The 12,264-nt window shown below is 46.1% G+C and overlaps 2 protein-coding genes across 2 annotated transcripts in view; one reads left to right on the top strand and one right to left on the bottom strand.

The window, feature by feature from the left end:
* The window catches only part of LOC309368792 (uncharacterized protein), a gene marked incomplete at its 3' end in the record, with an annotated part of 476,991 nt that overhangs the window by 398,147 nt on the left and 66,580 nt on the right, over positions 1 to 12,264 (top strand). The gene's annotated exons all lie outside the window — the stretch shown is intronic.
* LOC309369194 (uncharacterized protein) lies at positions 5,819 to 11,262 on the bottom strand. The gene is made up of 4 exons (XM_081909961.1): positions 11,184 to 11,262; positions 10,469 to 10,551; positions 9,125 to 9,251; positions 5,819 to 8,559 (listed from the first exon to the last, which is right to left on the bottom strand). The coding sequence occupies exons 1-4, from the start codon at positions 11,242 to 11,244 to the stop codon at positions 7,391 to 7,393; spliced, it is 1,440 nt and encodes a 479-aa protein (XP_081766087.1). The 5' UTR covers positions 11,245 to 11,262; the 3' UTR covers positions 5,819 to 7,390.

Here is a 12,264-nt window from a genome sequence, read left to right as displayed (position 1 = left end):
GATGCTTTTGCAGAAAAATATTACTTTTTTAATAATATTTTTTTATTATTTTTAGCAGACAATTTTTTTTAAGACATACCACACAAATTATTATACATATGTCCTTGTTTGGACTTCCCTCAGCATCTCTGATAGCCTTCCGTCTTGATTATTTCTCCTGCAATTCTTAACTTAATATTGCCTTTACCTTTTCTAACAAATCATTTCTCCCTTTCCATTTTTACAATATTTCTTAAATTACTCCTCCCAGAACCTTTTGTAGTCCTACTCTGGTTTCTCTGCAGAAAAATATTCCTAGACACAAAACTTTTATTTATTTTTAAGCCCTTTCAGTCTCCCATCTCAAGGCTAAGTACAGCAAACTGTACATTCCCATCCCTCTCCCCAAGGCCGGATTATTTACTTCTGTGTGCTTGTGTATCTGTGTCTCCCTTGTATCTATCAGGGACTACAGTGGTACCTCGGGTTACATACGCTTCAGGTTACAGAGGCCGCTAACCCAGAAATAGTACCTCAGGTTAAGAACTTTGCTTCAGGATGAGAACAGAAATCGCGCGGCGGCGGCGCAGTGGCAGCAGGAGGCCCCATTAGCTAAAGGGGTGCTTCAGGTTAAGAACAGTTTCAGGTTAAGAATGGACCTCCAGAACGAATTAAGTACTTAATCCGAGGTACCACTGTATTCTCTTGCCTTTCGTTTGATATCTATGCTACTGATTACTTCTGCCATTTTAATTTTAGAGAAAGTGTTTTAATTTAAAAAGGATCTGTACTATAGAATAACAGTGGTAACAATACATTGAAGACAAGTAAATATTTTGGGAGGGTGGTCCCAGAGCCCTAGAGCCACGATCCCAAAGAGGATAAAATGGGCGGACTTTGGTACTCTTGTGTCCTGTCCTCTCGCAATCTCTTTTTCTCTATCTGAGCTGGCTCCCTGCCTGTTACGTAACATGTGGGGAAACCCCTGTGGGGTTTCCCTCTGTGTAAAGTCTTCAAGCTGTTCCTGTGCACAGCTGACAAATCTGCCCCATTGTCAAAATGTGTGTGTGTCCTGGCTGAGGGGGAAAACAGAAGACTGATGGCCATCGGTCAGGGATGGTCTAGTTGAGATTCCTGCATTGCCCCAGGGGGTTGGCTAGATGACCGTCAGGGGTCCCTTCCAACTCTACAATTCTCTGGTGCTGCCTTGTGCAGAGGTTTAGGTACAAGTTGAATGCAAGGGGTGCATAGGATTGCAGCCCATCTTACGCACTGTCAGCTCGGGAATAAGTCCCACTGATCAAGATGGGACTAGATTGCTGCTGTGCAGTCCTAGAATCATAGAATCATAGAGTTGGAAGAGACCACAAGGGCCATCAAGTCCAAGCCCCTGCCAAGCAGGAAACACCATCAGAGAACTCCTGACATATGGTTGTCAAGCCTCTGCTTAAAGACCTCCAAAGAAGGAGACTCCACCACACTCCTTGGCAGCAAATTCCACTGTCGAACAGCTCTTACTGTCAGGAAGTTCTTCCTAATGTTTAGGTGGAATCTTCTTTCTTGTAGTTTGTATCCATTTCTCCGTGTCGGCTTCTCTGGAGCAGCAGAAAACAACCTTTCTCCCTCCTCTATGTGACATCCTTTTATATATTTGAACATGGCTATCATATCACCCCTTAACCTCCTCTTCTCCAGGCTAAACATGCCCAGCTCCCTTAGCCGTTCCTCCTAAGGCATTGTTTCCAGGCCTTTGGCCATTTTGGTTGCCCTCCTCTGGACACGTTCCAGTTTGTCAGTGTCCTTCTTGAACTGTGGTGCCCAGAACTGGACACAGTACTCCAGGTGAGGTCTGACCAGAGCAGAATACAGTGGCACTATTACTTCCCTTGATCTAGATGCTATACTCCTATTGATGCAGCCCAGAATTGCATTGGCTTTTTTAGCTGCCGCGTCACACTGTTGGCTCATGTCAATTTGTGGTCAACCAAGACTCCTAGATCCTTTTCACATGTACTGCTCTCAAGCCAGGTGTCACCCATCTTGTATTTGTGCCTCTCATTTTTTTTGCCCAAGTGCAATACTTTACATTTTTCCCTGTTAAAATTCATCTTGTTTGTTTTGGCCCAGTTCTCTAATCTGTCAAGGTCATTTTGAAGTGTGATCCTGTGGGGTCCTGTTTTTTAAATAAACGTTTTCCTTTTCAGATAATATAGAGCATGGTGAAATCACAATAAATAACCCCCCCCTTCAGTAGTTTCCAGCACTACTACAGGTTCCGCATAATATCTGTACTGCATTGTTTACTGCGACAGCACCTGCCCTTTGGAACTCCCCGCCTCTTGCAACAAAGCACGCGCCTTTGCTAGACTCTTTTCGGGCACCTGCTAAAAGCATTCTTCTTTAAGGCAAGCATAGGCAGATGCTTAGGAAGTTGAAGTAAATTTAATCTGTTTTAATATTTTAGCTTTTGTATGTTTTAAAGCAGGATTGTTCATTTTTCTTGATTTTACTGCTGTGGTTTTTTTGTTTGTTTTTGTTTGTTTTGGTAAACCACTTTGCAGGTTTTTAAAAATAAATTTTATTAAATAAACAATAAATATATATTAAATAACACAATCCATCCTGTAGATTTAAGTATCTGTCCATAGTTGCCTACTTGTTATCAGAGGCCCAGAATCCACATTCCTTTGTAAGAAAATATGAAATAACGCAAAACTTATTTTTGCAGGCAAAAAATAAAATGAAAAAAAAAAATCAATGTGGGGGGGGGGGTGGCAAGAAATTTTCCGCACCGGGTACCACCTGACCTTCTTCGCCTCTGGAGCCACGTGCTTTTAGCTCAGCCTTAAGCGGGCTTACTCGGGAGTAAGTGACCTGGCACGCCTTGCGACTTGGCAGGCGCTGCTGCGCAGAGGCTTCACAGATCCTGCTGGAGTGCGGGGTGACCCGGGCAGCCCCCTCCCTCCCCCTTTCCAAATTGCACGTGGAGCTGTTTTAAACCTCCCCGCAGAAGCCACCCTCCTCTCCTGCATCCCTGGGACCCCCCCTTCTCCCCACTGCACCCTCCGGGGGGGGGGGAGAGGAGACTCACCAGATCCCAGGAGAGGATCGCCCTTCCCAAAGGAGTAAGCAGCGTCTTTATACAAATGCAGAATATAGAGTACTGTAGTTGCAAACCTCGCCCCACCCTGGCAGGACCCCCTGCTCCCTGGGGCTCCCCCCCCCACATGAGCCACCCTCCCCTGCTGCAGCCCTGGGACCCCCCCCCCCACCTTCTGCCCAATCCACCCTCTGGGGGGAGGAAGGAGAGACTCACCAGATCCCCTTGGAAGAGAACAATGCAGCATTTGCAGCAGAGGAAAGCAACCACCCCCCCTTGCAGGAAGGGGAGGGAGGGGGTTTTCCTCTGGAGGACCTGGCCCTCCTTTACTTCCTGTCGTCTCTAGGAATGCAGCTCGGTTCCCTTTAACCCTTGCAAAGCCGAGTCCACCCTGCTCAGTCCTCTCTGCCTTTTCTCTCCTGCATTGCACAATCCCAGAGATGCTCATTTTGAGGGGACGCTCTTAGTTGGTCTGTGATCCGTTCCCTCCCTTGGCCAGAAACTGGAGGAAGAGGTTGCAGGGAAAAGGGGTTTGCAGGAAGCAAGGAACCTCCTCCTAGAATCCAGGAATGGGGTCCTAGGATCATCTAGTCCAACCCCCTGCAGGGCAGGAATCTGCAAAAGCATCCCTGACTCTGCTCTGAAACTCCAAGGAAGAAGAGTTCCACCACCTTCTTAACTTCAGAAAGATTTTCCAGCTGTTGAGTCAGAACCTTTTTCTTGCCACTTGAAGCCATGGGTTTGGCTCCTACCCTGGGGAGGAGGAGAAAACAAGCTGGCTCCATCCTCCATGGGACAGCCCTTGAGATATTGAGAGATGTCTCTCATGTCTCCCATTCAGCTAGATCTCAACTGAGGGTGGAGTATGACACGCTGTTCCTGCCTCTCCTGGGAGTGAAGATGAAATGTCCCTGTTGATTTTTAGTTGCATTTAGGATACTTAAATTGTGGCACCGAGAACTGAACACAGTACAGTGGTACCTCGGGTCTAGTACTTAATTCGTTCCGGAGGTCCGTTCTTAACCTGACACTGTTCTTAACCTGAAGAACCACTTTAGCTAATGGGGCCTCCTGCTGCTGCCGTGCTGCCGGAGCAAGATTTCTGTTCTCATCCTGAAGCAAAGTTCTTAACCTGAAGCATTATTTCTGGGTTAGCGGAGTGTGTAACCTGAAGTGTATGTAACCTGAAGCGTATGTAACTCGAGGTACCACTGTATTCCAGGTGTGGTCTGACCAAGGCAGACTAGAGTGGTTCTGTTGACTCCCCTGAGATGCCTCCCACTTTTCTTTGTTGCTGAAATTGTCTGCGTTTGTGCCTTTCATATTTCTCCTTGGGGAAACTGCCATCCATCCTGGACTCTCTTCTCTTGGGAGTATTTCTGACCATAGGATCTCACCCCATAGCTCCTTCAGCTTTTTGAAATTGGCCTTCTCGGAGTCTATAGCATGTGTCCGACTACACTCAGCTTTCCCTTCCCTCTGTATCGTGAAACTTAGGAGGACCCAGATCTTCCTCTTCCTGCCTGTGCATGCATTGCTCACTATTTATAAAAAAAATATATAGCAGGAATTTCTATCCCTTTTGATCTGGCGGAGTTTTGATGAAGCCTCCAAAGGAACATCGGAAGCTGCCTGAACTCTAAGATCATCTTCTGAGGCCCTTCTTCATATGCCGCCTCCTCGAGAAGTCCAGAGAGTGGCAACATGAGATTGGGGCCTTCTCTGCAGTGGCTCCCTACCTATGGAATGGTCTCTCCAGGGAGGTTTGCCTGGAGCCTTCATTATACACCTGTAGTGTCAGGCGGATGTCAGCGGCTCCCGGCTGGTTGCCCAGGAACGAATAAAGACAAAGGAATGTTTCTTAGCATCCTCTTTTTATTCATTTTTTACAGAGAGAGGCTATAGATCACAGCCTATTGGATAATGACATTGTCCCGAGTGAAACTGTCTTTGAGCTCTTTGCTCTCCTACTTTCAAGGCTCGCCAAGTTCTGGGAGATGGAGGGTCTGGAATGCTTTCTAAATACATTTTGTCAGTCAGGTGTCACCCCCCTGCTGCTGCTTCTTCCCCCTCCTCCTCTCCCATTCTTTCCCAACTTTCCGCCTCATCTGACTATGACTCCCTCAAACCCCTGTTGTAAATCTAAGCTGTCTTCTTCTTCCTCCTCCTCCTCCCTGGAAGGGTCAGGCTGGAGAGGCGGTCTCCACCATTCCTTCTTTGCCCAGCCCCTGACATTTAGGCACCAGGAGAAAACATTCCTCTTGAACCAGACCTTTGGCTGATTGACATCCAGTGTCCTTCTGAAATGCGTTGGGGAGGTTTTTGACTTGTTTTTGTTTTTATCTTGATTATGTATTTTGTGGTTTTATATTCTGATTTTATTCTGTGAACGGCCCTGAGGCCTTTGTGTATAGTGTGGTATATAAATTTACAGTAATAATAATAATAATAGTAATGCTATTAGCAATCGTGGAGATTTGACCTCCTACTTCAAAAGAAGGACCGTCACCTGATTAAAGAAATAGGAGATGGTGCATAATTGCTCTACCTTTTATGCGTTCTATGTTTTAAACAGTCCTCAGGTCTTTTGATGAAGGGCAGTGTATAAATTTAATAGATAATAACAGCAATAATCATGGATTTTTAATCCATTGAATTAGCAATTAAGCATTTCTGGAAGGGGAAATGGCATACTTTTGTCTATTTGCATAAAAAGCATGCATTAAAAAGTATTAGTCATTTATGATCAGAATATGATTTATTTGTTTTGAACTTTACTTGGTACCTCATTGGTAGCCAGTACATTTGTTCCAGAAGTGGTAGAACTCAGGACCCGCTGCCTTATGGGACATATTTGGGAGAAGAAAAGGCTGTGGAATTAACCCTACACAAATCGAGACTGGAGTCCCTAAGGAGGTTGGGTGGTGGCTTCTTTGCCTCCTTCCTGCAACTCCTGCAGCCTAGTTTGTGTCTAATGTCTTGGTCTGCTTTCTTGTGGATGACTTCAGGGAGGCCAAGAAGAGGGTCCTCTTCTCTGGGCAGCTCAGGAGCTCCAGACACACTGCCCAGGCTTGGGCCCCACGGAGCTCACATTGGTGCTGCAAAGGCAGCAAACAGCCTCTAAGAACCCTACAGCTTTTTACATGGTATATAAAGATCAAATAATCATAGAATTATCTTGTCCAAACTAAAGCATCCATGACAGATGCCCATTCAACCTCTGCTTAAAAACCTCCAAGGAGTCCACAACCTCCAGAGGAAGACTGTTCCACTGTAGAACAATTCTTACTGTCAGAAACTTTTTTCTGTATATTTAGTCAGAATCTCCTACCTTGTAACTTGAAGCCAGGGGTTCGAGTCCTACCCTCCAGAACAGGAGAAAACAAGCTTCTTCCCCCTTTCAAGTGACAGCCCTTGAGATATTTGAAGATAGCTCTCATATCTCCTCTCAGTCTCCTTTGTCCCCAGGCTAAACATATCAAACTCCTTCAACTGCTCCTCACAAGGCTTGGACTCCAGACCCTTGATCATCTTGGTTGTCCTCCTCTGCACACGTTCCAACTTGTCAACATCCTTCTTAAATTGTGGTGCCCAGAATTGGACACAATATTCCAGCTGTAGTCTGACCAAGGCAGAAATTAAATAAATGAAGAATAACTAATAATAAGGATATTAACAAGCTGGAACATGTGCAGAGGTGAGCTACCAGAATAATCAAGGGTCCAGAAACCAAACATTATGTGGAAAAGCTGAGGGAGTTGGGAATGTTTAGCCTGGAGAAGAGGAAACTGAGAGGGACTATGAGAGCCATCTTTGAATAACCTGTGTGTCATAGAAGATGGAGTAAGCTTGTTTTCTCTGGCTCCATAGAGTAGGACCTGAAGAAATATCTTCCAGTTACCACAAAGGAGATTCTAATGAAACATCAGGAAGAACTTTTTAATAGTATGAGCTTTCATGTGCATGCACACTTCTTCAGATACCTGTCTGAAGAAGTATCTGAAGAAGTGTGCATGCACACCAAAGCTCATACCAATAACAAACCTAGTTGGTCTCTAAGGTGCTACTGGAAGGATATTTTTTATTTTGTTTCGACTATGGCAGACCAACACGGCTACCTACCTGTATCTAGAACTTTTTAATGGTAAGAGCTGTTAGACAGTGAGGTGTACTCCCTTTAAAGTGGTGAACTCTCATTTATTGGAGGCCAGCGGACATTAGATGGTTCTCCATCATGGAGGCTTTCGTTGTGATTTCTGCATTGCAGCAGGTTGGACTAGATTACATTAGGGGTCACCTCCAACTCCACAATTAAAGGATTCTCAGATTCTCCCCTATATGAGTTCTTTGATGGGAAGTAAGATTTTGCTTCCAGCTGAAGCTCTTTCCACATTCCACACAATGATATGGTTTCTCCCCTGTATGAATTCTTTGATGGGAAGCGAGATTGCCCTTCTGACTGAAGGTCTTTCCACAATCCAAGCACTGATATGGCTTCTCCTCTGTATGAATTAAGTGATGGGAAGTGAGAGAGGAGCTCGTACTGAAGCGTTTTCCACACTCCACACACTGATATGGTTTCACCCCCGTATGAACTCTTTGATGGGAAGTGAGAGAGCTCCTGTGACTAAAGCTCTTTCCACATGCCAAGCACTGATGGGGTTTCTCCCCTGTATGAATTTTCTGATGTGAAGTGAGAGAGGAGCTTGTATTGAAGCTTTTTCCACATTCCACACACTGATAGGGTTTCTCCCCTGTATGAATTCTTTGATGGGATGTGAGACTGTCCTTCTTACCGAAGCTCTTCCCACATTCCACACACTGATAAGGTTTCTCTCCTGTATGGATTCTTCGATGTGAAGTGAAAGAGGAGCTCTTACTGAAGCTCTTCCCACATTCCAAGCAGTGATAGGGTTCCTCCCCTGTATGAATTATTTGATGGATAGTGAGAGTGTTCTTCCAGGTGAAACTCTTTCCACATTCTATGCACTGATATGGTTTCTCCCCACTGTGAATTCTCTGATGGGAAGTGAGATAGGAGCTGGTACTGAAGCTCTTTCCACATTCCACACACTGATATGGTTTCTCCCCACTGTGAATTCTCTGATGTAAACGTAAATCTGTGTTTCTAGCAAAGCCCTTCCTGCATTCTCCACACTCATAAGGTTTCTCCCCTGTATGAGTTATTTGATGGGAAGTGAGAGAGGATCTGCGAATGAAGCTCTTTCCACACTCTTCACATTTAAATTGTTTCTCCCCACTGTGAATTTTCTGGTGTGAATGTAGATCTGTGCTTCTACTAAAGGCCTGGATGCATTTTCCACACTGATAAGGCTTCTCCCCTGTATGAGTTCCTTCATGGGAAGTGAGCTGGGAGTTCTGACTGCAGCTCTCTCCACACTCCAAATTTTTATGTGGCTTCTCCTTTCTGGGGATTTTGTTGTGGTCACCCTTGTTCTTGATTTCCAATTCATCACAATCTGTAATGGAGACAAAAAGGGATTGGAGCCTCAGGAACAAATAGAGCGCCCAATTATGTAATGATGCTAATTAAAGCTTGCGATGGAAGAAGAACTGAAGGGAGTTGGCTGTGAGGTCAACCTTTGTTGTATGCCATTATCTAGCACACTTATGGGAATGTGAAATTTGATAAGCCTGGCTCTTCTCTGGGATGGATTTTGTTTGGTCCAGTCATGGCATCCCCCCATCTCCAAAGTCAGTCGTCTCTTTGGTCAACCAAAAAATTACAGGAGCAAAAACAAAACCTGACAGAAGCTACTTATCCTTCCTAACAACTCTGAAGCTGACATTTTACATGGCAATTTTACATGGCATTTTGCCTGGTAATTGTTTAAGAAGCCGCAACTGGAGGAAGAACATTCATAGGAAAAAGAGTAATTTACTCTTCAAGGTTTATTGGGGGGTGTTGTAATCTCATGTGCTGTAGGGGGAGATACTGAGCTATGTGAAAATATATTAGGTTCATCTCAGAGAAATAAGTTATGAATTTCAATACAGATATTACGATCCCACACGGAGGCTTACCAAGAGAGGCCACGATCCCAAGATTCTCCTCCATGACATCCTTATGCAGAGCTCTCTGGTCAGGATCCAGCAACACCCACTCCTCATCTGTGAAACGAACAGCAACATCTTCAAAGCACACTGGGCCCTAAAAGAAAAAAGGGAAATGTCCTCTTCTGAGACAGCAGAAATATGATCTGCTACAGAAATCTCAGTTGTGTATGGGTATTTATCCTTATGCAAATAGGTGTTACTCCACATTGTGTTTTTCAAGTCATTCTGCCTACACAAGCATTCCAGTTTCCCAGATGGAAGGATCTACTTTCTCCTCTTCTTGTGAGTTGTTCTGGGAAGGTTCCCTCCCAGTGCTCTAGATCCAAATTCAAGAGGTTCATGGGGGCATGGAGAGGGGGAGGAGTGGGGGGCAGGCCCCATTTTGCAGGGGATGGGGCTGGTTAGGTGAATCCTGGCCACTATTTGTTCTCGTCTGTCCACTGCTTAGAAGCCTATTTTAGCATTCAATGTTCAATTTAGAAATAAAATAATCCTAGTTTGGATGGCCATCTGTCTTCAATGATCTAGCTGAGACTCCTGCAATGTAGGAGTTTAGACTTGGTGACCCTTGGGGTCCCTTTCAACTCTAGGATTCCATGAAAACAGCAACTACAGATGAATCCTACTGGCAACATTCAGAAGGCTGGTGTCACAGAGATATAAGGTCAGGAAATCCCATAGTTTACAGCTGGAGTTTACACTTTATTAGCAAGAACATGATATTCACAAGCTTGGCTGAGTTTCAGGCCCACTGTGAACAGCAGCTCATTCCCTGAGCATCTTCTTCCACAAAAGCAGTTGCAGAGAGTTAAGACCCCCGGCTCCCCACAACTTTCCAAGTCCCCTCCTCTCTTGGGTTTCTGGCAAGTGATCGAACAGTGTGCCAGTGTGCAGCCTGCCTTTGCTCCTCCATTGTCAGACATCTCCTGGCTCTGAGAGACAAGCAGGGAGGGTGGCTTCTGGCAGAAGGAGAGGGAGCCCCCGGTGGCTCCTCCTTCTCCTCACTCACCTCAGCTTCTCGCCCTTCCTCTCCCACGTGCCTCCTTCCTCTTCTGCCTCTGATTCTGGACTGCATTCTGCCACAGAGTCTCCCAGCTCACAAAGCCCTGTTACCATTTCAGCTTCTGACACCTCTTCCCAGACTTCTCCCTCTGACCGCTCATCCTTCCTCCACCTCCACTCCTTCGGCTCTGAGCCGTCTTCCTTTCCTGGTTCCCCGGCTGCTTCCTCCCAGCATTCCTCTGTGCCCAACCAGCCCATGACATTGCTCCATCCCTCGGCCTCTGTCCCCACAAGGCAGCTTCCCCTGACCTGATCTGGTTCCACAGCCGCTGCTTCCCTTCTGCCCCCATGAAAAGGCGGATCAGGAGGTCTTGCTGGCATCATTCTGTCACCTGCAAAAGAAAAAAGGTAAGCAGGACGCCAGGAGTGCCTGCTTCTCTCACAGGTGAAACAGGGCATCTCTAACTGCAGATGGGCTTTAAGAAAGCCTCACCTGCTGAGAGCATTTGGACATTTGCGCCCATTTCATAAGTTAGTTATGCAAAAATACATCTCCCTTCCTCTGGACCCTTGATCCCAACTGTCTGTTGGGTGATAATGCCGAGGCTGCTACCTCCCCCACAATGCAGCGTTGCCCTGGATCCATCACTCTGGTCTGCCGTCACGCAGATGTGGCCCAACATGAGCACACGACTAGCAGAGTTCAAACAGAAGCTGAGCCGTGAGGAGGAACATCTAAGCCTAAACAAACCTAACAGAACAAAGCAAAACATGGCTTCTCTCTGTGTCTTTCTTCCTCAGAGAGAGGACTGCAAAAGCAATACAGAGCAATACAGATCTGCCTTTTCGCTCACAAGATCCAATAATCAGTGCTGGAATATAAGTAGACATGTAACAATCCCACACATCTGCAGCACGGGAGGAATGGAATTCTCAACACTGCCCCCCCCCCAAAAGAAACCAAGATAAAAAGAATCCACAGATTAGTTGAAAAACCAGCAGAAAAATACTCCTTCCTCCTTACCCAGGGGCCTCTCTCCTGTATCCAACAAAGGCCTCTCTGCCTCACAGGAATCCAGGTCCATTTCTCCACAATGATCCTTTTCCTGAAAAAGCAACAAGGATTCAAAAGAGAGAATAGCAAAAAATATTAGGAAGAGAATGACAAAGACAAAAACATTAAGAATGTTAGATCTCATTCCTTGGATGTCTTCCCAGAAAAAGGATGAGCCATCAGTAGAGCATGATGGGATGTTTTCCATCCTGTTTGGAGCCCCTTGGGAGTATCCAGAGGAAAGTCTCTCTCACCTGCTTTCTCTCATCTGCCTGACTCAGGAGGAAACCTTCGGCCAAGGCCACCGCCTGGGAACTGGTCTCCGCTCTGCATTCCCTCACCCAGTTCTCCATCTCTGGTGGAAGGACAGCCAGGAACTGCTCCAAGATCACCAGGTCCAGCATCTCAGCTTTCGTGTGCCTTTCTGGCTTCAGCCACTGATGGCAAAGGTGGTAGAGTCGGCTGCAAACCTCTCGGGGTCCTTTGGCCTCCTGGCAGCAGAACTGCCTCACCTGCTGGCTCTGAACCTCTGAGGGAAGGGCGTCCTCCTCACCCAGGATCTTCTGCACAGAGTTTTCCCAGAATCCCCCACTGCTCCCAGTTTGGTTGGCATGGCCTCTTCCTGTTCCAGGGCCTTTCGAGTCTTGCTCATCCATCTGTGCTCTCAGGAAGCCTCTGAGAGATCGGAAGGAACCCTTTGGTCTTCTGCCAAGTTCTGCCCGTCTAAATGAGAAGCTCTAGCAAATCCTACAAAGCAAATACATTGTTCTGTTACAGAATTTGTAGGACAGGAGGGGAAATGGTTCCCTGAGCAAGCATGGATGCTTCTTGCTAGGAACAAGGGCTGAACTGCACCGCATCCCAAACCATGAGCTATCGTCTGAAGAAGAAGAGAGAGAAGAAGAAGAAGAGGAAGAAGAAAAAGAAGAAGTAAGCAGACCCTAGCTCTCCTAGAAGGAAGATTGCAATGCAAAATGTGGAGGCAACGGAAGGGATTTCTGGGAGATAAATCAGCCTGGTTTCTCCTGCCTCCCAGTCAATGCACGAAGTC

The sequence above is a fragment of the Podarcis melisellensis genome (genome assembly GCF_964234715.1).
Source record: "Podarcis melisellensis genome assembly, chromosome: 4".
Classification (NCBI taxonomy): domain Eukaryota; kingdom Metazoa; phylum Chordata; class Lepidosauria; order Squamata; family Lacertidae; genus Podarcis; species Podarcis melisellensis.
Note: the sequence above shows the minus strand (reverse complement) of the source record. Positions and strands in the feature narration are given on the sequence as shown.